Below are 25,190 nucleotides of genomic sequence, written 5' to 3' on the forward strand. Positions count from 1 at the left end.
CTTCATCCCTGACTCCAAGAGGCCTTATTTTGCGTAGTGGGATGGACCCAATAAGGAAGACCCACTGTCACCGGGTGCTTGGAATAATAGGGAATGAGTCACCAACCTTCGTGCTTTGGTTTCAGGGACCTATATATGGGATTTTATTCTTCCTCCCAAAGGGGCAAGTGTGAGAACAACTGACTTACCCGAAAATATGCTACATTTCTGACATCTACGTAAAATGCCGCTCTTCTACTTGCTGAGTGGATGGCTGCTATTGTTCCTTCCTTGCCAGGGCTATTTCTCAGATGTAACCTATTTCTCTGACACTAACTTTGCTGACCTGACACCTGAGGGGACACTCACACTTCCAACAGCTGTCTTCAGCTGGTCCCGGATGTCCTCTCCCTTGTCTGGACCTTACCTTCTGTAAGTCCCAGGGGGAGGTTTATAACAACAGAAAAGTCAGGATTGGGGGAAACTAAGCTATAAGCTGAACACTTAAAAATACATATGCTTATATTTATAAATAAACAAACATTTTACATGTTTTTCCCATAAGTTTCAGAGGCATAACTTTTGAGCCTTGGTTGATTTGAGCTTTATGAAAATCGGTTCCTTTCTGCCTAGAAAAATCCTGAAATGGTGCAATAATAATTGCTTTTTATGGTGACGGTTCTCTTAAAAGACAGTTGTTGGGTGGCTTGTTTAAACCATCCAGTGTTAAGGAAGCCTGCAGTGAAAGAACTTGCTTTAAGAAGAGACAGGCTTGGAAAACTTGGAGCCAGGTAATCAACTACCTCCACCGCAGGAAGCAGAGCACTCGGACTGCACTGTACTCCAGGCGTGGGTGTGTCTTTTCGTGGCCGGTTGCGTTCCATTCACGACCTTGGGGAGTGCATACTTCCAAGCTATGCCCGGATTTTTGCCTTGCATCAGAATCTGGACAGTAGGAGATAAAAATCAAGAGATCAGGATATAGGCCAGACCACGGAATTCCAGAAATCTTGCTGACCATTGTAAAGATATTTACATGATATTTGGACCTTACAGTTGGTTTACTTCATTGTTCCCAAATGTTTTACGTTGATTTAAAGTTTTCCCACAACACTTGAAAATACATACCTTCATATTATCAAAACTGTGATTTAGATACATGCATAGATGCTAAAAAGCAAAACGTAGTTTGACATTTGCCATAAGCCTACAACATACACACACACACACACACACACACACACGTGTGGGCATGTGTTTGTATGTAATTATGAAGGAAGAAAGGTTATATTGTTAGGTCTCAACCCTGACTTAAACTTGAAAACCTAGCATGGTACAAAATACCATGGTGCCCCACAGATAATAGTTGACAGGAAATCTACAGGTATACATGTTTATGATCTATCCTGGGTCACAACTCACAAGCTCTCCCCTGGGTGCCAGTAGAAGCAGGGAACATGAGAAGCACTCCAGAAACCACAGAATACCCCACTTCAAGTTGCCTATTGTCAACTTTAGAATCCAAATGGGTTTCCAATAGAAATTCCAAAGATGATTTGCACAAAGAGAATGTGTCTGTCAATTGTATCCTTGAATGAGCAGGTAAATGAATATGATCCAAATCAGGGATAGGTAATACATGCACTGGAATGGATTTAACCTCAAGAAAGGCAAGGACTCAGGATAAATCTTATCCTACAAAGCCTGACTACTACAAGAAGAACAATTGTTTCTTAGGCACTTCCCAGGTGCCAGGGACTCTGCTGAGCATTTTTAATGCATTGATTGTCTCAAAACATTCTTCTAATAAATCTATAATGTAGCAGTCTATTTTTTCATTAAAAAAAAAAAAGCTGAGGAGAGAGAACTTGTGCAAAATCACATTAGTGACTAGGGAATGAGTTTAAATAAGGCCTCCAACAAAAATGTGCCCGAATGATGCAATATATCACCTTGTTTTTGATGCAAGAAGCGAATCTGTCTCCCTTCTTGGTACCTTGTTTACTTAACTGCTCCTCTGCTTTTTTTTTTTTTTCCTTTCAAGCTCAAAGCATGAATATAAATAGCTGGTTCTCTCCCACTCCATGAGTCTTGTGGAAAATTTTTTACCACCATAAGTGGGCATTCATGCCCAAGAGGCAAAGCCGATTGCCAGTTAAAAATAGGAACCCCTGGCACTATCTCCATCTGGTGGGATCCCACATCAATTAGAGTTGGGTGGGTGGAAGCTGTTCAAGGACCTCCGTTATACCAGACCACTCTCTGGGATGCTACGGCTTGGTTTCCACTTTGCTATTAGCTTAAACGTCTCTAAGAATATTATGGCTAACTCTTAAGATTCCATGGTATGGACACCACTTTGCAGTGCAACAAGACAAATCTCGGTGCCTCCCAGAAACAACCAAAATGTTAATAGATGGTTTTGTGTTCCAGCCACCTCCATCCAACATACAACCAATACAAAACACAACAGGTAGTACCATCCAAAGGGAAAAATGCCAAATTCTTATTAGTCGCCAAGAAATATCTTTTCAAAATCAAAGTTCTAGAAGTCTTTTAGTGTTGAAGATCTTGCTAGTTTTTGCTTTTCCTATTTTTTTCAGCTTAGTCATACATCTGTTCTTGGGATCATGCATTCAAGTTAACATTTCATACATTTTGAATACATGCTGTGCTTATTTGGCATTTTTGCAACGTTTCTGTCAATGTTTTTCGGTGACATTAAGTTACTACGGAAGCTGAGTTTTATTCAGGATCAAACTAGAATTGTGAGAAGAGTTTTACATTCAGAAAATGATCTTGATGTTGGTTGACAGCAGTTCAACTCAACTACTTCAATAAAAGCACTATCTCAAATGCAACACTTTTGGGTTGCTATTTTTTTATGCAACAAAAATGCAGGGACCTTATATGGAAGATGATAATGGATGTACCATATTTACATGTGTGGCAATACAATATGGGTACAATGCAAAGGCGTTATGGTGAGCTGAGGCCCACAAGGCTGGTATTACAATACAGAAGGGTCGCATCACACATATATGCAATGGAGGCAAATTTCAGTGTAAGTGCTATAGAGAAAGGACTTCACTTAGGTATCTCCACTTTCCAGCACCACCCCATTGAAACGAGCTCCTAATTTCTCCTGCCATAGGGGAATAGATCCCCAGTGAAAAATGCAAAAAAAAAAAAAAAAACTACATAAAACAATTTAATTCTTGCCTTTTGAGCTTCCAGGACTTACGTTCTGGTGATTGAAGAGTGGTTTAACAAATTTTCAACAGGCATTTGGCATATTTTCTCCTTTCACCTTTTAGACAGATTCTAGAGCCTAAGCCATACATGGCATGTGGTTTCATTGCAAAACATTTACAAATGTTGCTGTGAACAGCAGGATGCATTTAACAAACAAAAATGTGTTTAAGGGAAAGACTATGGTGATAAAAGCGTCATCACCATTAAACAAAAACAACCAAGATGTCAAGTTTCCCCCAGGCCTACCACTCAAGCCAACCATAAAAAATTATCAATGCTACCAACAAGAGAACTTACACAATCTCCCACTGTCAACCCTGTTTCTAATGTCTGTGTCCACGTTCTCCTCTCTTCCACCTCTGTCCCCCGAGAGGCCCTGTCCCAGCTCCTAAGTCTGTGTCCTTCACTATGCACCGATTCCATCTCCTCTCCCCTCCTCCACTATCTCACTGCCACAATGGCCCCACATGTGGCTACTGAGCACTTATATGTGCTAGTGTGACTCAAGAACAAAACTTTTAATTTAAACTTAACCATGTGTGGCCAATGCCACCATACTGGATACACAGCTGAAGATGAAACCCAGCCTCTGACTGCCATATTCACACCTTCAACCACCTACTCAGCATCTCCTCTTGAATATTTCAAAGGCCGATCAGCCTCCAACATCAAACTTGTCACTTTCCTCCCTGTCCCCCAAAAGGCTGCTCCTCCCTCATCTCATGGGGACCAATCCTTCCAATTGTTCAGGTCAAAATAATAACTTAGAGCCATGCTGGATGACTCTCTTTCTCTCACACTCACATCTAATCAATCAGGAAATGGTGATATCTTTACTCTCAACATCTCTCATATCTTATGACCTTTGTTGTTATTGCTGCTCCCCTGGTCTCACCCACCGTCATCTCTCTTGTGAGGTCCATCAACAGGGCACTGAGAAAAGTGCTTTAGGGAAGAGGACAAGTGAAATAAATCCTCCAGTGAAGAAGATGGGACACATCCACATATAGAAACAATACAGTGACAGTTACTTTGGTTAAAAGCAAGTGCTACAGAACCCATAAAGAGAAATCAAATGCTTCTGTGATACTGGGGGTGGGGAGAATCACATGACCACCTAAAGAAGTTTTGTAGCTGTCATTTAACTAATAACGTATCTTGGTGATGCTCTCAGCCACAAAGCAACAAAAAAGAACTGAAGTTCTTTGAGGATTTCTATTCCCCTTGCTGCCCTTCGCCTCCAGAAAGGGACAACCTATTGTGATTCCCACTTCCCTTGCCCGATAACTGAAATAAAAATATGAAAAGATCCTCAGCAAAGTAAAATGCCTGAGCTAAAACTAACAATATCATTGATCAGAATACTTAATGGCAGTAAAGGAACTAATCCATTTTGTATTATCAAGGTCATAAGAAATTTATATATCTGGCCAAAGCAAGAAGAGAAATAACTTGCGCAATTTACTGCAAACGTTCACAGAAACATGCAGCTTTAAATGACTAACTCGTAAAATACACAGTAGCTGGCTGTGTGTGTGTTTGTTACTCTTACAGTTTTATAGCCAGTAGCATATAGAGCACATTGTTTATATTTTATTTGTTGAACGTATTAATGAATTCAATGAACGTGTAAGTGAGTAAAAGCCTCTCGACTTTACAAAATACATGACTCAAGGCTTGTCTTTAATGTCAATGTAGCTATAAATCCACATGCAGAGTTGTATGTGTAATCATGTAGGCTGAAAGACAATATTTGTATAAACTAGCAGAAAGCTGACGTAAGAATTTATTTTAACATCAGCTCATAAAGGCCTCTTAAAGGAAGTAAAAACTTAAACAAATAGGCACCAAGACTAAATATATAAAACTGAGTATGTGCCAATTACGATATATTGTTTGCTTTTTGATGATGACTAATATATTCTCTACTCTGTATTTTATCCTGTATGGAGAAGAACAGTGGCCACAAACAGAGAACACACAGTAGGCATCTCATCTCTTACTGTTCGATGCCTGCACATAGTTAATCCTTTGGAGACAGACTGTCCACCTGGGTAATAGAATCTCTGTAGGCTTCTCTTTCGCCTCTGTTCTCAGAAAGACTGAATTTTGTTAAAGAAATCAATTCCACCTTCAATTACTGTTGCATAATTTGTAAAGCTCAGTGCAAAATGAAAATTCAAGGCCCCTTCTTTGGAAAACATTAAGACTTTCCAGATGGTGACAGCAGAGCATTAAATGGAACATAGGGCCCTTCGGAGCACAAGGTCTCCCACTACTTTGCAGGTCACGTGCCCAGGAAGCCAGCCCTGCCTAAACCAAGGTCCAGGTTTTCTCACCTGGATCACAGTTTTAAGACACAATTTAAGAATTTTCAAATTCTAGATGACCTTGTGGTCTAACAATGACTCTCTTCGTGGAGGAAGTCTACAGCCTTCAATTTGGTGGCCTTGTTTATATGACTATCTAAGTACATACCTTCATCTTAACCACAGAAAGCCTCTTCCAGTGAAGAGGGGAAACAGGAAACCTTGGAGTGATGCATCCAGAACTGCACAGCTAAGATTCTAACTTCCGTTAGGAATGCCCTCCCTCTATGAATGTCAGGGAACACTTCTCAGGCACTACATCATTTGAAAATGTAATTCCCAGCATTCAGATTTATTTTAAAGCATTTTCAATGACCTTGTCAAGACTAGTCAATTGCTTTTCTCAGCACTAGTGGAGGATACAAACACCCTCCGGGTCACAGGAGTACCACATCCCTCCAGTGATGGCACAGTATCACAATAATGCCACTACTGAACCACCAGTATTATGCGCGTCACAGTGTATAGCCAAGCTGTTAAATGCACAAATTTGGAAAGACCGCCAATGATTCGGTCTACTCAACTGGACTTAATCCAGAGAAATTTCCAGCCAACTGGCATCGAGTCTCTAATTTACAGCTGGCAAGCAAACTCCTTAAATGTTTCCAGGTCCCCAGTAGAACTGTTTAATGTCTACCTTTAACACACGAACCACCTGACTTCAGACACAACACTCACCAGCTTTGACCACAGGGTGCAGAGTTATAAAATTTACAGCTTCTTAAGTTGGAAAACCACAGACAGGAGCTGGAACCTACCAACCACCCCTTGACGGAGGGGGAGCCAGTTTCTGCTCACGGCAGACAAAGTTAAAACAAAAGACATGTTGAGCAATCTTGGGCAACTAACTTTCTGCCTTTTGCTCCCACTTTTAACATTTAATATTAAAACTATTTCTAGAAATCCTTCAACCAGTTTTGTATTTGTTTCATTATTTAAGGCCTTTTTTATTTTTTTCAAGACATTGTCCTAATTTTCCCATGAAGAGTTATGGATAGATTTTAAAGATTGGCTTTTTTTATTTAATGCATGCTAGGAAACTTGATTCTTGTCCTCAATAATGTCTTCGATTGCCTTAAAAATAATAATAGCAATGTCTATTAAATGCATATTGTGTGCCAGGTCAAGCATTGTACAACATGCATTATCTCATGTAAAACCGATTAACAATATTATGAAGAAGGCACCATTAATATTTCAATAGTGTAGACAAACCAATACTCAAAGTCACATAGCTCCTAAGTGGCAGCATCAGGACTCAAGTCTCTGGTATTGTCTAACTCTAAAATCTGACATCTTAACTCTAACAACATTGCCTCTCAAGTTCTGAAACACCATGTCCAAAATTCTAACTTAAACTTTTAAAAGCTGTATTAACTGTTAGAAACATTTTATCACTGGAATTCAATAGCATGCTATACCATTTTACTTTGTAACACTCGACTCAGACCTAAGACTTTTACTTCTTGAACATGCTAATATTCGATTTAAGCATACATTATTCTCAATTTCCTCTATCCATTTCACGTCTGCGTTTAAATATTTTATTTAATCACTGTTTTAACAAATGAAATACAATAGACTTTATTGATTGGCCCTTTCTTATACATCTCAAATTGCACCATACATTCTATGTCTCAAGGAACAAAGAGTTTTGTGGTGCAGATTCATGCTTTCGTAAGTTCGTGTGATTTTTGGAAATCCTTGTGGTATTTAAAATTCAGCCAGTTTTGATTTTTTTGTCTTCTTGATTGCTTCAAAGCCTGAAGAACATGACCAGCTATCACGATCGCTATTACGTGCGAGTGAGTGGGATTTGACAAAAGACAGTGATAACAAAGACCCTGATCGGGGATTTGAAAATGCATCTGTTAGGCAGCTTCAAAGGTGTGGGCTGACACCTTGAACCTCGACTATGGTTCTAATTCAACTCTTTGACATTCCTCAGAGTTTAGTGAAGAGAAATAAATAGTGTTCTCTAATCCGTCACAAAAGTATTTGCCATGAATTAACCGGAGGCCCCCTACTTCAAACAGCAAACGGCAATCTCTAGACAAACCATGTGCCGTCGCAAAAGTACTTCTGAATCATCCTCTCGAGTCTGCGTTTTCTATCATCTGTTCTCAATTAATTCTCCATTACCTCTTTGCCTCCTTTGTGTTTTACGTCTTCACTTGGTCCATGCTACTTGGCTGATGTCCTTTCCCTTATACCGACTTTATCTCAAGGCACATCTTTACTCATTTCAGCCCCCTTACCTCGGGGAGAATTCAGCAGGCAGGGTCGCGAGGCAGGAGCAGGACGAGAGGGTGATCCTTCATCGGTGGTGCTCACACTGTCATCTCATTGATCAATGTGCCCATCCACCTGGTCCCCCCTCCATCCTATCATCTCCTTTTGCCAAAGAGTAGAGGAAGCTGTTTATTATAGTAATTTTCTTTAGATGTTCTTTTCCTGCCTTGAAACTAGCCTGTGGTTAACCTATTTCTCACTCACTGTCAGTACAAAGGCTGCTGTATTTTGCAGGCTCGGGATTCTCCCTTGGCCCACTAGGAAATAGCAACAGCCGTTCAAAGAGTTAAACACCCCCTTCTGCTGCTTAACTTAAGCAAAAAAATTCCTAAAGTAAAGGACAGCTTGCTTTTTATTTTTTTAAAGGCTTTTTTTTTTTTTAAATAAAAGAATGCTGTTAAAAACACAGGTGATCATATTTCAGTCATAGACTAGCAACCTGTATTATCGTGTCATCCTGAATCACTCTGTTTATCAGACAGGGATGAAGTTACTTTATAATGAAACACTCATGATGAATTTCCTCACCTCCAGTCCAACTGCATGACAGTTTGACAGAGAACATTCATTTGGGGGTGTGTGTGTCTGTGTGTGTGTGTGTGTGTGTGAGAGAGAGAGAGAGAGAGAGAGAGAGGGAGAGGGAGAGGGAGAGGGAGAGAATGAACTAGCAAGAAAGCTCATCTCTAATCACTCCTAGAAAATATGTCATCTCTAATTGGACACCTTAGCTAATCATGAAAAAAAAAACTGTGTATGCATTTTAATCTTCATTGCCAAAGCCATTTTGACATTGTTTAAACAAAGAACAAAGTGAGTAACCTTAAGTTACCTACATTTACATCTCAAAATGGAAAACCTTCAGTTTTCAGCCATACTCAAAAAGTCCAGCATATATATTGACTGCTGATGAAATGACTGTTTTTCAACAAAGTCAGGTGTACATTTTAAGTTTGATCCTCAGTTTTCAAATTTCTATCACTTCAGAATGTAATTCCTTAGAAAACACGCACACGCACACACACTCTCTAAATTTAGCTATTTTGGGGTAGAGAATTATCATAGATTTAGTTTTTCTTGGTGTTCTCAGCCCCAATAAAATAAACACAATTCAGTGACTGATAATACCACAAACACACACTGTTAAAATATATGCTAACTTTTAAATCTTTCAGAAGACTAACAAGTACACTAGTTCAATGAGAGATTCCTCAGTCTTTATGCCAGACTTATGGGGAATAATTTGAAATATATGGAAATTATCTAGTTTTATATTAACTATCTATATCTGTAGTGATCTCAGAAAGCATATGATTGCCAAATCAATATTTATTTCTTTCTGTGCTCTAGTATGTATGTATATGACTATTTTTTTCCCCCTGGGAAATGCAGAAATATAATACTTGGTCATAAAAATTAGCTCCTTTCCTCCAACTCATTTATATGTATATGTGTGCACATATGTCTTTCAAGATAAAAACTTGATTGATGGACTTAAATAATGCCTAAAAAATTTAAGACCTTAGACAATCATACAAATCCTTGATTACCCTTAGGTATTTCCCTTGGCCACCGAGGAAATCAGTGGGGCCAGCACTGTTTAAACTGACATGCACCTGTTACAAATGCTGAAACCATCTAGAGCCAAGGATCCAAGGAGAATGGATGTCTGTAATAGAGAATGCCTTTTAAAATTGGACTGGCGCGTGATTTAGTGATGTAAGTGAACGTCTGTTTTCCATTTAAACTTTGAGCTTCCCATGAAGACATTCTATAAAGTTTTGACATATAAAAATAACCAGAAGCAGAAAGTACTTTTATTTGGTGTCAGGCCATGCACTTATTTCTTGGGGTTAACTGACAGCAGTCAATTATTCTCAGGATTCCATTACCCTGCCTTGCACTAGAAAACACTGAGAAATAAGTGGAAAGACCTCTTAAACCCACCACCCTGAAAGGATAAATTGTTACTCTCCCAGATTGAGGTAAGTCTCCTTTGAACTAACTGGTCAGCAACTTCCTATGTGTAAATTATTCCCTTTGGGAAAGCAAGCATTTTAGGAAGTGTATTGATTCCTCAAATGCATTTCAGGAGATTAAATTTCATTATTTTAAATGCTATTTCACTGCACTTAACTCTACACTGTATGGTTCTAAGACCAATCTTAAGAAATGATAAAGTACAGTGGTTTTTAAGTGTGTACTACAGAAGGCTAGCAATCTCTAAAGGTCTTTAGGGCAGAAATGGGGTAAGGAGAGGCTGGTCTCTGGTCCCTTCACTTCCCACTTCAGTAAGAACAGCTCTCCTTTCATTTGCTTTATTTTTTTGCCTCCATGTAAGACTTTTCAATTTGAAAAAAGATTGCACTTTTTAAATGAATGAATGAATTTTATCATTGGATGTCATGCATTCAAGACTTTGTGTGTGTGTGTGTGTGTGTGTGTGTGTGTGCACTCTATGATGTTCCAGATACCATGCCAGCTGTGGATACAAGATAAGTCATTGTCTGATAATACAGGGTTTTAGGTGCAACAAAAGTGCTTCAGAACAGTGCTACAGTATATAGTAGAAGGCATTAGTTCAGACTGGGGAAATCCTTTCTGAAATGAGGAAATTCGGACCCAGATCATTTAAGCGATTCGGAAGTCATACAGTTAGTAGCTGAGCAACCTGTATCACCAACTATTAATGCAGATGCTTCTTGCCTAACCCATGTTGCTTCTACAAGAATAGAATCCATGTACCAAAACTTTTTCTTTATACTCTTTAAAGACCTGAGACTATAAATATTTGGTGACATGATTTATGTCTTAGCTATTTGTGCATCTCCAATGTCTAGCACAGGGCTGGGCACTGAATGGGTGCTCAATGGATGTTTACCTTTTTTATCACACATTGAGAGGAAGGGAACAGAAGAACATTGTTTTGATGATAATTACTTATATCAATACATACCAGGGTGGCTGAAAATTGGAATTAGCTAAGATACTGGCAGGTTATGATGTAATATATATGAAAGAGAAAAAAAAAAAGAGGGATGTTATTCTCATAGTACCATCCTTACGTGTTTTGGCAAACATATGCTTCTTCTGAATTTCATACTATAATGAGAACTTAGTGAACATACAGTAATTTTAAGCGGCTATAGGGGAAAGTGCTTTTGTGCATATATTTTCTGTGGATGAAACATCATTTTTCATTTTGGTAAGTTCCCACACTCTGATTTTAGCATCCCACAGGATTGTAAAACATATTCAACATTTTTATATTGGAGTGAACATATTTTTGGCTCCCAAAGTATTCATTTTGGTTCAATTCATAGTTGCTATATGGAAAGCCATATGAACTTTATTTAACTTCCTTTAAAGAATACAGCCATGGATCACTTGGATATCAATATACAGTCTAGTTCTGGAAAAATGTAATTTATTACTGATTATAATTTTAAGTTTTTAAAATAACCGTGTTCCATCAATTTTGGAGAGATACAAGCTTGTGTTAAAAACTGAACAGCAATTTGATGATCGTCTCCAGAGAACAATGAAGTATAATTTAAATATTAAAGGCATTAACCCAAATTCTTTTAAAGGATAAAATAGATGTAATACTAGGTTACTGAGTTTGAATTTTTTTTTTTTTTAAGTTTTGAACATATTTGCAACTTTTCAATGAAACCAAAACTCCCTTAAAAATACAAGCAAGGCATGTCCAATTAATCATACAAGTTTCTATCTAGATTGTTTTCGGACAAGTAGAATTCCTAGGACATTAATTTAAGCTTTCACTGAATCTAGAGGTAGAATGAATACATAAAGTAAGACTTTGGAAAACAACAGCCAAGCAAATGTGACCTTAACTCCACCATGGTGAAACCAAAATTTTATATTACTAGACATATTAATGTAGTAAAAAAAATTATTTAAAAATTTATTATATATATCCAATTGAACCTGGGGAAGACTTTATGTTTTTATTATTTTACTTCTATCTACTCAATATTTCCCCTTACATCTTAATTTTTTGTTGTTGTCGTTAAAGGAACTGTCTGTATGGACAAAGAGATAGAATGATGAACCGGACCAAGTTGGAATGGAGTTTTAGAGAACTTAACCCATCACCAACTGATGCCATCCTTCCATTCCTCAAAAATAACTTACATTAAAATCTTTTATCTGGGGAACAATCCAAAGGTTTAGTTTTGGTCAGGGCTAAATAACGTAGATGAATGATAGATGGAGCTATATTTAGATTAAACAAAACACAAATCTGGTCTCGTGTTCAAGGACAACACGTCAATTGTCTGGTTACTGTGAACGACACTGACAACAGTGGGAGATTTCAGGGTCTAAAGATGAAAGAAGGAACCTCCATCATTCAGTTTGGCACTTCCCATCACTTCTTGTCTCATTCTTCATTGTGGTTTTCCTACAGATAATATATGTTTAACACAAAGCTTAAATTATAAACACTGAATACCTACTACAACGGTCTTGTGTTTATGAACAAAATTGGAGCAACAACAACAAAAAAATGGTTGCTTGTCATGAAGTGTTAAAAAACGTATTTCTCATCCGTAGCAATTTGCACTTTGTTCCGACTGCCCGTGGCAGAGGCCGTGGGAGTCAAATAGCCCCACTTCCCTGCTCAGGTTTTCTTTCAGCAGCAGAACTTGGTTTGTGTACATCTGCTTAGGGATGGATCAAAGGCCTCTCGGCAAAACTAGTGAAGCTTTGTTGCTCTAACATTGACACCTTTCAAGTTAAATAGACCTCTCAAAAGAAAAAGAGAGAAGTTTGCTGCTCAGATGCTTGATAGAAAATAGAGAAAACAAATACATCTTTTAAAAATGACCTGAAAAAAGATCCAGAAATCTTTAGTTCAATTCCTGCACCTTAGGTTTAATTAACGTGTAATTTCAAGGGCTGGATTTGTTGCTGAGCTTCAAACTATGCTGGCCTTAGTCCAATTGGATTCGGAATTCCTATTCTCTTCCTCTACAATGAAAGAGCTGAGAGGGTTGGAAGAACATTTCCTAATGACAGTCTTTCCATCAAATAAGTGTTGTGAGATCTTCAAGGGTTCTTCCACCACACAGACAGAAGTGATGGGACCTAGTACCTCAAGTTTGGGAGATGATGGGAAGTTAACTCATGGTCAATAGTTGAAACGGGTCTATAGACATAGTTGCAAACTCAACTATCTACTGGGGCCAGAAGTTCCTTTTTCTTAAGAAATTAAAAATCCATAGCTGTACAAGAAATCACCTGATAGGAAAGCATTGATTTATCTGTTTAACTATTACATGTATCTGAGATCTAGATTGGGCCAGTGGTCACTAGTTTGCCAACTATGACCTCAGGTTTCATTTTATGCTCAGAAAGTAAAATAATAATGATGGTAACAAACATTATGTGCTAAGTATTTTGTAGGCACTGAACTTATCTTCAGTTATCTTTATAATAGTCCTAGTAGTTAGCTAGTATTTTTCGCCCATTTTATAAACATGGACATTAAGTAACACAGAGGTTAAGAAACTTGCCCAAGTTACAGGGTTAAGAGTCTGTACTCTTAGCTATTTTATGTGTAGAACATCTTAGACTTAGAATCTAAAATTAAGTGTGGTTAGATTTTTTTGTCTTCTTATCTTCTTCAGTAAATGCTTAAGGCTACTCAGTAACTACTCTCTGGACTACTCCTCATTTTGAATTACTATGGCCTAAGAAAAAAAGCATCTCTCTGTATCATCTAGAAATATTCCTTTGACACCTAAGGAAATGCAATGCTTTTGAAATCTGAAGAATAGACTGCACGCTCTTGAAACTGTGAAACTGACATTTACTAGGTTTCTCTGGTTGCCTCCACAGAGGTTCTTAAATTTCACCAGGGGAATAGTTGCGAAACATACTCTAAACAGCATTTGCATAACCCTTGAGGCTGGGATTCAGACACAGATTTTAAATAACTTAAAATCTGGAAGAAAACACATTTGGAACAACAGTAGGAAGAACAGATAGGATGCTATCCCTACTCCCATGGACAAGGGCACATTCACTCTCACATAGTGGGTGTGCAGGTCCAGGGCAAAAACACATGATGAAACAAATGCCAGAGTGACAAGAAATGTGCATCTACATACAAAAATCCCATGACACCTGCGAGGGCCCATGTCCAGGCATAGGCGTGTCTCTCCACACCAGGTATGTGCTCCTCTCTTCATCAGTGGTGTCAACAGGGCATGGCAGTTTCTTCACACGGCCTATTTTTGATATGGCAATTATTTGGCTACTCCCAAGAGGCAGCTGCTCAAAGAAAATTTGGACCCAAGTGCTCTGCTCAGTTAACAAACACTATATTACCATGCTACATTAGGTGTTTTTAGGAACTGATTTATATATTCATTCTAAGACTTTTTGATGCACTTTAAACACATACTCAACTACCCACTTGATAACTACTCTTGAATATCTAAGATACATCTCAAATGTCAGGTGGCTAACATGGCATTTGTCCCCATCTCTAAAACTGTTTCCAGTCATCCCCCCAAGATAATTACAGGAGTAAGATCATCCACCAAATACTCAAGGAAGAAACCTAAGACTCTTCCCCAGGCATCCTTCTCCCTCCGGGTCCATACCTCATGTACCTCTAGTAACTTTTCTAACTTCCCATTCTCGATACATATTACCAAAAGATCCTCTTCCTTCCACATTAATAGTTACTGTCTCTGTTTCAGCTTCTGTCACTCCTTACCTGGAATCGTAGAATAATTATTTTCCTACACCTCCAATTCACTGCCTGCCCCTCACTTATCTGCATAGCAGTCAGAGAGAATTTTTAAAACATTCCCTTTCCTAAAATTCTGATATTCTTAGCTTGAAATCCAAACTCCTTACCACTGTTCACAGTGTTTCTTGGGGGCCTCTTCTATACCACATTCATCTCACACCCCATACTCCAATACTTTCTTTTCTCACTGCATGACAATTAGACTGAACTTTATTTTATTGTTTTTTAGTTCTTCTAAAACATTAAGTTCATGTTTCTACCTAAATTTCCTCTGCTCCTCCCCTGGCTGGTTCTTCTCATCATTCAAGTTTCACCTTACACAGCAATTCTCAGAGAATTCTTCATCATCCGCCTAATCCAGAAAGAGTCCCCTCTGTTATTTTTTTCTCCTTACACTTATTTTCTTCCAAAGAACTTACCACAATCTAAAACTCTTCTGTCCATCTGCATATTCATGTAACACCATGATGTACCCTCCAACATGAAGTTCATATAGCAGAGGGATTTTTTTCTGTTTTATCCACAACCATATACCCAGTTTACCAACAATGTGGGACACAAGAGAACCCACGCTATGTGTGTGATACAGAAGGACTCTATGAAAACTGAATACGCAGATACTTTCACTTTCTGCTTTCTAAAGTTCTAGCAAATCTGAGACTCCATCTAACTTCAAGGTGACATCTACATTCACCCAAAATAACTCAGCACACATGGAATCCAAACTCCCACACACACAGTAAGAGAAACTCATTTTTGCTGCTCTCGCCATGAACTGTTGTGAGCTGCAAAAGGTCTATAGCAATATGACAGTAGCCTGGTATTTGCTCAAAGACTTATCCAGTCTCACCGTGCATGGGACTGAGGAAGATAATACATCGAGTGCTTCAGTTTAGACAGAAAAAGTAGCTGCCTCTGAAAATTGCTTTATTAATTACATATCTGACCACAAATACCCTGTGACGATTGAGGACACAGCATGATGTAATCCCTGTAAGAGAAAGCACTTTGTCCCTTTCCTCGGCACCAAGAACACAGTAAGTGCAAATAGTCTTAAATGAATTAACTAATATACATAAAGATAGAAAGAGGGAAATAGAGTAAGTAAAAATCACTGGAAAAGCTTTGTCTGTGTTGGGCAAGATACACAGACATGTTTTGTTTTATGAGTTCAAATCTGGATGGCAGATGTTTCCCAACAGCACACTGTCTACTCTCCATCCACATTATGTTTAATGCTCATGCACCTCCTACGGAGACAACGACAGCAGTTTCACGTTGAGAAAAACCTTATCGTGACAAGTGGCTGAGCCTTTCCAGTACTGGTGGTATGAGATGCTGTTGTGGGCACACGAGTCAGAAAGACTTCAGTTCAAACCTTGGTCCTGCCACTTACATATAACACAATCTCTTTAGGGCTCAGTTTTCTCATCTGGAAAACGGGGATTCGATAACAATATCTACTTCAAAGGTTGTTGTGGGCACTCAAGAAACTAATGCATGAAGCTGATCACAGAACACCTGAACAGAAGAAAACTCAGTATATTATAGTCTTAATAATGATGATACTAATGGTTGCACTGATCTTATATTTCCTTTATTTGAGAAGACCAGGTTGACAGGACTTAGTATAAATATCATACTCCTGGATGGAAAATATTTGGACTTCAGTTCAGCTCTGCTTTTTCTTAGCTGTATGAGTTAGGCAAGTCTTTAACCTTTCTTCACTATGGATTCCTTATTTTTCTGGCAATTCAGTGAGGTCATTTTTCTACCCCAATTTTGCTGGTAAGAAATTGAAGCTCAGAAGGACTAACATGCCCGGCTGTGTAAATGTTTCCTGAGTTGTAGTCACTGTCATTTCTACACAAACTGAAGCAAATCCATGCCTGTGTGAGCAAACAATCAGCCCCATCTTCCAAATAAGAAAAAAAGCAAACTCAGAGATATGTAAGAATGAAAGAAAACGTGTCTATGATAATAGTCTTACAGAGTCATTTGTGGATATGTCGGTTGTTTTAATTATCATTATCACCCATTAATTTTTTTTTTTTTTTCCTTATCTCTGGGGAAGCTACAAGCTACAAAGTCATGGTGGTTTAGTGTGGCCACACTCTGCTGGCACCCAAGCAGTCCTTTTCTCAACTACGTAATTCTGCCTCCTTGGCCGATTAACCTACATCACAAACAGCCACGACGGACCATTCCAATGGCAGACATAGACAAACTGGCATAATCTAAAAACTACTCTTGCTATATTCCTTGGAATTCCTGAAAGCCAAGAGTAATGGTGAAAAGTTGGCATTTAAACGTGAAAACCAACACACTCCCTTGGAGGCCCACTGGATTCCTATCCTTTTCCCCAAAATGGAATTGCTGTCTTCTCCCCTTTGCACGTTGAAATTTAGCCTATTAGGAAACATATTTGAACCACTTCTTCAAGCTAGCTCAAATCGAAGTCATCATTGCAAATAAAGCAAGAAGCACTGAGAACCAGATAAACAAAGCAGCTTACTTCAATGACCAGTGTCTCGTTTGTGGGCCCTGGCGCATACAGACGTTCTGGGCGGTTGAAGGGGCGCTGGTATTCGAACGTGGTCCCGGCGAAAGGGAACTCCCCCGGCCAGTCGATGCTCCAGCCCCCGGTGAGGTAATACTTTTGACTGAGGCTTCGAACAGCGAGGTAACTGGAGGAGATTTGCAGCTCCTGGATTTCAATGCTCCGCGCCCCAGCTGGAATGATGACCACCGGATAATATTCTAAATGGAAAGAATAGAACATCTTTGTATTCCACACTGTGCACTGGCAATGCCCAGGAATATGTACTGTCCATTTTTATATGTGAGGCTTTTGAATTATTAACTGATATTCACTCTTACTCTGTGAAGGAAACATGATCAATTATTTCATTTTCCAAGGGGTAAGAACACCAGAGAGAGAAAAGGTATGTGGCTTTTCCGACTCTTACCAAGCATGTTTTTATGGACAGGAGACACAGAGTTCCTCTCAGACCAATAAAGTCCACAATACTCAAGAACATGAAGGGTTTTTTTGTTTTGTTTTGTTTTTTGTTTTCCTAGAAGAAATTTAGACCTATTTATCCTCAGCAATGATATTCAGAAAACAGGGCTCAAAAGTTTAATTTTACTGAAGATGTTTAGATAATTGCCTCAAATATTTATTTGATGCTGTGTATTATAAGATATGTAAGTTTCACAATACATTTCTTTGCTTCATAAATGCATGTGAGGCAAACTTGGGGCCTGGTTGGAAAATTAAAACCACAAGGTAGGAAGACATTTATTTAACACACTTCTAAGATATAATATATTGATGCAATTCCTTGCATCTCTTGCAAAAGTGACCAAAGCCATCGTCACCAGTGTTGTCAGGTGAACCAGTAAAAGGCTCAACCACATTGAGCGTGACTCAAACTTGTTCAGTAGCAAAAGTTGTGTCTCACTAGCAAGAACAACAAAAACAGTAGCATCTCTTACCATTTGCTTTATTCTGGTTGAGGTATAAGCCTTTATAAAACTTGCAAGTCGAATTATCACCTTTGCAAACACCACATGCATCTGAAACAGCTTTAGAGCCAAGTTCATGATCACAACCTACTGGCTGTGACAAAAAAAAAAAAAAAAAAAAAAAAAAAAAGTGAGAAAATCAAAGATTAGAGAAGCCAATGGCTGAGAATAACTAAGTGGTGCGTGGTTTTCTGTATTTATAGAACATTAGAGAGGCAGTATAGCTCATGGCTAACAAGCACAGTCTCAAGTTTGACTGACTTAGGATTCAAATCCCTCCTCTGCCTTGGTCAGATGCACGAGTGCGCAAGTTGCATAACCTATGTAAGGCTTAGACCCTTTGTCTGTGATAGCAGAGTAAGAAGTCACCATTGCTTCTAATGCCAGGTGAGCTTCTGCAGGCCAGCTCTAATGACTGAAACATAGAAAGGTAGGACCATACACACACGCACACACCCTTAAAGGATCACAGAACTCAAATTAACCAAAATTAAAATGGAAGAGAAAAAGAATATCCAAAGGGAAAGAAAAAATAACTGGAAATAAATAGTATTAAATTCCAGATTCATTGGTGAGGTGAATGTGCTCAGTGAGCATGTAATAAACATTGTTATTTACATTCTTATTTAATATTTACAACTACTATATAAAGTAAGGTATGTCATCATTTCCATTCTATATATATGAAATTGGAGTGAAAGAGAAACTAAAAAAATTGGACAGAGGTCATGCAAACACTAGGTTGGGGAATTGAGACATGGTGCCTACATCCAAATGGAACATTCTGCCCTTTGTCCCGTGCCACCTGCTGTACTTCAGACACAGACTACCTCGCAACACTCCCCACAGTGAGCATTTGCTATGAAGAAACACAGGCGTGCTCAAGTACACCCCCCCAAAGCAGAAATGTTCTCTTACTTCACAAATCCCATCAATACAAACGTCATTTTTGTTCGGGGAGCAAGGGGTTCCGTCTTTCACTTTGCCAGACATTGCAAAAAAAAATTCAAAGTTCTCAGCCTTGCAGTACAGTTTACATCGATCTTCCTCTAGAAGCAAAGAGATGAAGGTAGCACACGGTCAAGAGGAAACTGTAGGGAAAATGGTATGTCCACCAAAGACGAATTGCATTTATTTAGAAAGCTATCATCATCAAAATAGCAAATGTTATGTAGTCTTGTATGTATATGTGCACATATAAGCACATATATATATGGTTTTTAAAAGTATGAATCCCACTTAACAATCCATATAAAACTGATTTAATATTAACACATAAGAATTTTATTTTTCTAATCCTTAGTGATAGTTACCCATACACAATTGGTAGGTTATATATCAAGCCTCCCTTGATAATAAATATTTTAGGCTTCATAACCCCTATCTATATACATGAAGAGGTGTTGCTATTTCAATAAAACTTTAAGATAAAAAAAAAAAATCAAATTTGGCCCAGAAGCCATAGATTGATGACCCTGACTTAGGACATGGATTATTTTAGATATTTATTGAGTCTGTTAAGAGGAAAGACATTAGGCATTTTGAAAACAAAGGCATCTGGTCAGTAATGTTTATAAAACATATAGAGAAAGGAATCATAGCGTAAAAATGAAGAGGAAGCGAATAAACTAATCCTGAAGACTAAAAAATATAAGTTGTATTTACCCTTAAGTCCCTGAGTAGTTTCTGGTATCAGAGGCAAAAAGAAAGAAAAGTGTATTTATAGAACTCGTTATCAGAAAGGAGTCACTATGCCAATTTCTCAAATAGAAAGAGCTCTTCTTGGCCAGGAATTCCAGATGATGCTTCTCACATGAGACCTTACGTGGGCGACATTGAGCGATATTCCCTGACAACCATTTTACAACAAAAGTGTAAACAGTTTGCAAATAGCTGTGCTTCATAAAACCCCGCCGATAAAAGACAAAGTCAAACTTAAATGTGAAAAAATTAAATTGCGGTCCAAATATGCAGATGTGTGAATAGACTAAAAATTTCTCTCTCACCTATGAGTTGTTTGTAAACAGCAGCTTAATTTAGAGACTTCTAATTTTTGCATATGAGATTAAGGAGCTGGATTTCCTTTGTCTGTCATTCCTAGGGTTTAACAAATTCTAGAAATCTGTTTTTCCAGCACAGATTTTTGGGTGAGAAACACAGAAGGAAAGAAGAAAGAAAAAGCTCACTACTGTAGGATCAAGACTGTCTACGTTTATGAATAAAGTCTTCTCTTGTTCTTCCTAAACTGCAGGAAAGTCACAAGACCTTCAAATCACGGTCAGTCTCTTCTGATCTAAGTGTCAAAAGGAGATGAGGAGGGACCAGAAGGCTTTAACTTTCCTGTCTCCCTCCACTAGGATGTAGATCCTAAGGCTGGGGTCTATGTTTTCTTCAATGTACGCTCCGGTGCATGGTGCATAGTGTTGCCTGCACAAAAAGAGCTCAGTAAACACTTGTGGTGTGAATGACTGAAACTGCATTTTCTCTACTTAGTGAAAACTGCAATAAAATTAGTGAAAGACCTTTGAAACCAGAAAGCTTTGAAAACTTTCCAAATGACAAAATTTATTTAAGTTTCTCCTTATGCATTCAATGCAGAACCTATTTAAGGGGGTCGTGATCCAAAACCACATTGATGCTTCTGAAATAGCTGGGCTGGTGTAGAGCAAAGTTGCACCATCCTCTGAGTGGGAGGCTCTACTTGTTATAATGTCTCTAATGACATTAACTTCCTTTACAGTGATTGATAATATAGGTTTCATTTTGAGCTTTTGCATAGCAACAGTCCATGAATTGTCACTAAATTTAGCCTCTTGCCATTCTTCAAGTGTGCAGTTGGGATTCACATGTATCCTTTTTCATGGGAGCATGAATAAGTTTGGAAAAATCAAGTGGATGGGAATAATGGAAACAACTAGAATAGTGACAGCTCATTCTACACAGGTAACATTAAATTCTTCTCTTGTAACTAAAATGAGCACTTAGTCAAAATAAAAACAAATTAATTTACAAAGTATAAGCCATAACTAAGTTATAATAAGTACTTAGAACCTAGCATCAAGATAATTTTTATTCCTGGTTCTGTGTGTGTCTGTGTACATGCACACACCCTACAAACAGGCCTCCGCATGCTTGTAACCATCTGACATGTCAGTTACTGAGTATGGTGTCTCCATGGGGTATATATGATTTCACGAGTTTGGGGTCTGGACAATTCATACCAATTTCAATTAACATCCCTGGGAGACTTAACTGCCAAAATGTCAAAGGTAAGTGGAGAAACCTAAGTACATTCCAAACACATGAACCCTTTGGTTTACAGATGTGGAAGACAAGGAGTATCTTATGGGGAAAAAAAAGAAAAGTATCAAAAAATAAACAAAACCCATGGGATGAAAGAACTGGGCCAGGGTGGGTCTGGGGGAATGAAAAGAAAACACTGAAACTCTTTGACAGAGACAGCAATTTCTCCCATGCTGTTCCTTCCCATTACCATCTGCACAGAGACATATTTATTTGAGTGTCTCGGAGACCAAATTACCTTCCACTTTTGTGTAGGGTTTCCACTGGTAGAACCATCCACGGAAGGGTTTGCTGTTATATTCTGCACATTGCTGGGCTCGAAAATCCAAGCTGTTCTCATTACAAGGGCTAATGTTGCACAGCTGATAAATACGGCTAGAACCTGGACAGAACTTGCCACCGTACTGAGGCCTAAAAACACAATTGAAGAACCTTAATGCTAGCGATCAAACAGCTGACTATTAGTCACATGCAATGCTACAAGGAGGTCCCATCAAGATAAGCACTGTCACAGCGTGTGCAGTTGTGTACGTCGATTACAGGAATGGACATATGTAGCCAACAAACAATTGTCTACATCTCTTGCTGCATCTATAGTAGACACAACAATCAGGGAATCTTTTTTTTTTTTCCTTTTCTTTCTTTACCACTGCTCATCAACTGGAATTAGCATGCTAGCTCAAACATATTTGCCATCCCTGATCCAATTTTTACATTCTGTTGCTGTCCCTGAAGACTGATGAAAGGTTATTCTTGAAACTCATATTATCTCCTGTGTTAAGGAAATCTGTAAATACACCTGCATGTTCTTATTAACGTATATTTGTGCTGGTGTGCTCCATACTCCCCACCCCCTTATTCTAGCACACCCGCCACTACGTGACAAGTAAGGACACTGGGGAGATGGAATAGAAAGCAACACTTGCCATGTCCTCTCATCCAGCTTTGTCAATCACCGAGATGAAATTCTGGTTATTATTTGACTCTGGTGTGTTTCATTCTAATTGATTCTAAACTCTGAGGGAAAACATCCTCTTGGTTTTCATCAGCATCCTTGCTTTTTAACTTTGCAGGCGGCCTTACCCTTTCCTGCCAAGTACAATGGGAAATGGATTTCCACCGTAGGGAATTCCATGAGAACACAAATAATTACGACCTAATGGCAGGCGCTTTAAGATCTTGGTAGGCAGATTCCAATCTGCAAAAACCAGATAGCAAAATAATGGGAGAAAGAGGACAATCACACTGAAAATTACCAGTAACATCTAATCTGGCTTCCTCCATGCAAACAGCAATTGCTTTTCATTCCTCCCTTTTTGGAGTTCTCTCTAAAGGCTAAAACTCAATGATGGATCATCTTGGATAAAAATTTGATGCCAACATGTAACATGAAAGTAGGTTCCAGGTTAATAAATTTATGTGAATAAAATGCCTTGCCTCTTTAGGAAGCACAAGTATGCTATAAAACACCTCTGGATTTGCTTCGGCATATGCTACCCAGTCCTCCTGTAACTGCACACTAAAATGGATTCAACAGAAATGGCGAGTGTGACACTGCCAGAATGAGACTTTGATGCTATTTCTAAACACTCTGGAGCAACTACTTAAACATGCAGCAGCCCATTGCAATAAATCAAATCCCTGAAGACTTCTTAAATTATCAGCTAAAAAGCATCTATTAATAGAAAAATCTTAAAGCATCCTATCATAGCCTGGTTATCTTTACAAGGCATATTAAAAGCTCATTTCTCAGTTTAAGACTTTCTGTCTGAGATTTAACAAATAACCCTCATTTGGACTATACATAGTTAATGAAGTGAAAGGAACCACAATGTGTTACTTTTTCAATTCCTAGAACTTGTAACACAGAAAAGACCTCCAAGCTCCTACAGCCATCCCCTCATTTTATAGATGAAGTGAAAAACGGCTGGCAGGGCTCACAAAACGTGGTGAATGAAGGTCATGCATCTAGAGAGCGCGCAAAACTCAAGCCTAGTCCTTTGGACGCTGTCCAGGATTCTTTTCCTGCTCTGCTACACCAGCATTGAACTCAGCGAGGCCATCAGGGCAGGCATCGGAAGAAAGAGGAAGGGACAGTACAACATGACAGTCAGAGAGCTGGCCTTTCACCATGGGGCAGACCCTGCTTTAAATACACTGTGCTTGCCTCTTCCCAGCTTGACTTTAGGCAATTTTTATCTAACCTCCTCACCTGTAAATTAAGGACAGTTGCGACAATTAACTCTAAAGAATTTCGGGCAGGGTTAGCGCACATACATTGTAACTATTCTTCAGTGCCTCATACTTTTGTAGAAGTGCCAACACTGTGTTGAGTATTATGTGATCTGATTTTTATATACGAATACATTTCATTTTTAATTATGGGATAAGGGTGAAGTGACCAAAAGTCATGACTGGCAAGAATCTGGGCTTTTTCATCAAATCTTCCAATACAGGTACATTTTTTTTCTGCAGCTTTGAACATGAGGTTTGGATAAATGGACAGAAAATGCTACCATGATATCCTTTGGTGTAAGATGTTCTTTAAGATTAAAAACAAATATAGATAACAAAAATCTAGGCACATAATTTTGTCTTTATATTAGACTGCCTATAGTTGCTTCTGCATAATTTATCAAGTCCTGACTACAAATAGTTATGCTGGCATATTGGATGATCATTAGCATCACCTGAGTAGCTCTGTTAAATATATATATTTATACAGATGCCGGGGTCCCTCCACAGACTTTCCCAGGAGGAATGTATGATACGGAAGATCTAGAAACCAGTATTTTATAAAGTACAACTGGTGATTCCAAAAACCCAGCTGAACCTTGAAGTTACTAGTTCGAACACAGCCCACAGATTGGACTCAATTATTATTCTAGAGCCATGACTTTCCTCCTAACTCCATTTGCTAAACTGCATTAGAGCAAGTGGTATATTCTATTTTCTCAAACAGATTCATGTCTTAGGAAAGCTTTAGAACACCTTGGCACATCACTCATAATTTTCGAGAACAAAGTTCATGGGAATTTCACTAGGCTTTCTTACAGTGTGATAGGGACCAGAAAAAAATGTCCAAGGATTTAAAACTGTGGGATCTTGATCTATCTCTGCTATTATCAGCATGGGGACCCGAACAAAGGCTGCTGCTATGAATGGGACCCCTCTCTTCCTCCCCTGGTCTCTCAACTGTAAAATAACTGGATTAGCCAGCAGGTTTCAACTCATGTGTCAGCTCTAAATGGATCAGGAGCAAATACCTGGAGAGATGTTTTGAGATGGTTCCTGAGGCATAGCAGGGCTCTGTAGAAAACAGGGCTTCGATTAATTAAAATTGTCTACCACACACGTGGGAAAAAGGAGGGTCCCATGGGCCTGGCATTGGCTATTCCAAAACCAGATAACCTTGCACTCTTTTAAAACTCAAAAAATTGGATAGATCATAAATCAGCCAGGAATTTTTTATGAAACAAAATACATTCTGGAAAAAAATCGTTATATGAAATAGAGACCTCACATTGCTTCACAGATGAGAAAATGAAAATGGTTAGGCTGAGTGATATGAACAGAACCAAATGTTTAACCTAAAGTGAGAAAGACATCTGTAACTTGAAACAGGGAGGGAAAGAAAACAGCTTTACTACAACAAAGTGAAATAAGAACAGAGAGAACAA

The 25,190-nt window shown here is 38.6% G+C and overlaps 1 protein-coding gene across 1 annotated transcript in view; it reads right to left on the minus strand.

Moving 5' to 3' along the window:
- The window catches only part of ADAMTS18 (ADAM metallopeptidase with thrombospondin type 1 motif 18), a 123,406-nt gene that overhangs the window by 16,116 nt on the left and 82,100 nt on the right, over positions 1–25,190 (minus strand). The window contains exons 13-17 of the mRNA XM_069456401.1: positions 21,749–21,921; positions 19,126–19,256; positions 18,178–18,301; positions 17,195–17,439; positions 783–924 (exon numbers count right to left, since the gene is read on the minus strand). Coding sequence (XP_069312502.1) covers positions 783–924; positions 17,195–17,439; positions 18,178–18,301; positions 19,126–19,256; positions 21,749–21,921 — 815 coding nt within the window. The remainder of the gene's footprint in view (positions 1–782; positions 925–17,194; positions 17,440–18,177; positions 18,302–19,125; positions 19,257–21,748; positions 21,922–25,190) is intronic.

Source organism: Eulemur rufifrons, chromosome 23, assembly GCF_041146395.1.
Source record: "Eulemur rufifrons isolate Redbay chromosome 23, OSU_ERuf_1, whole genome shotgun sequence".
Lineage (NCBI taxonomy): Eukaryota > Metazoa > Chordata > Mammalia > Primates > Lemuridae > Eulemur > Eulemur rufifrons.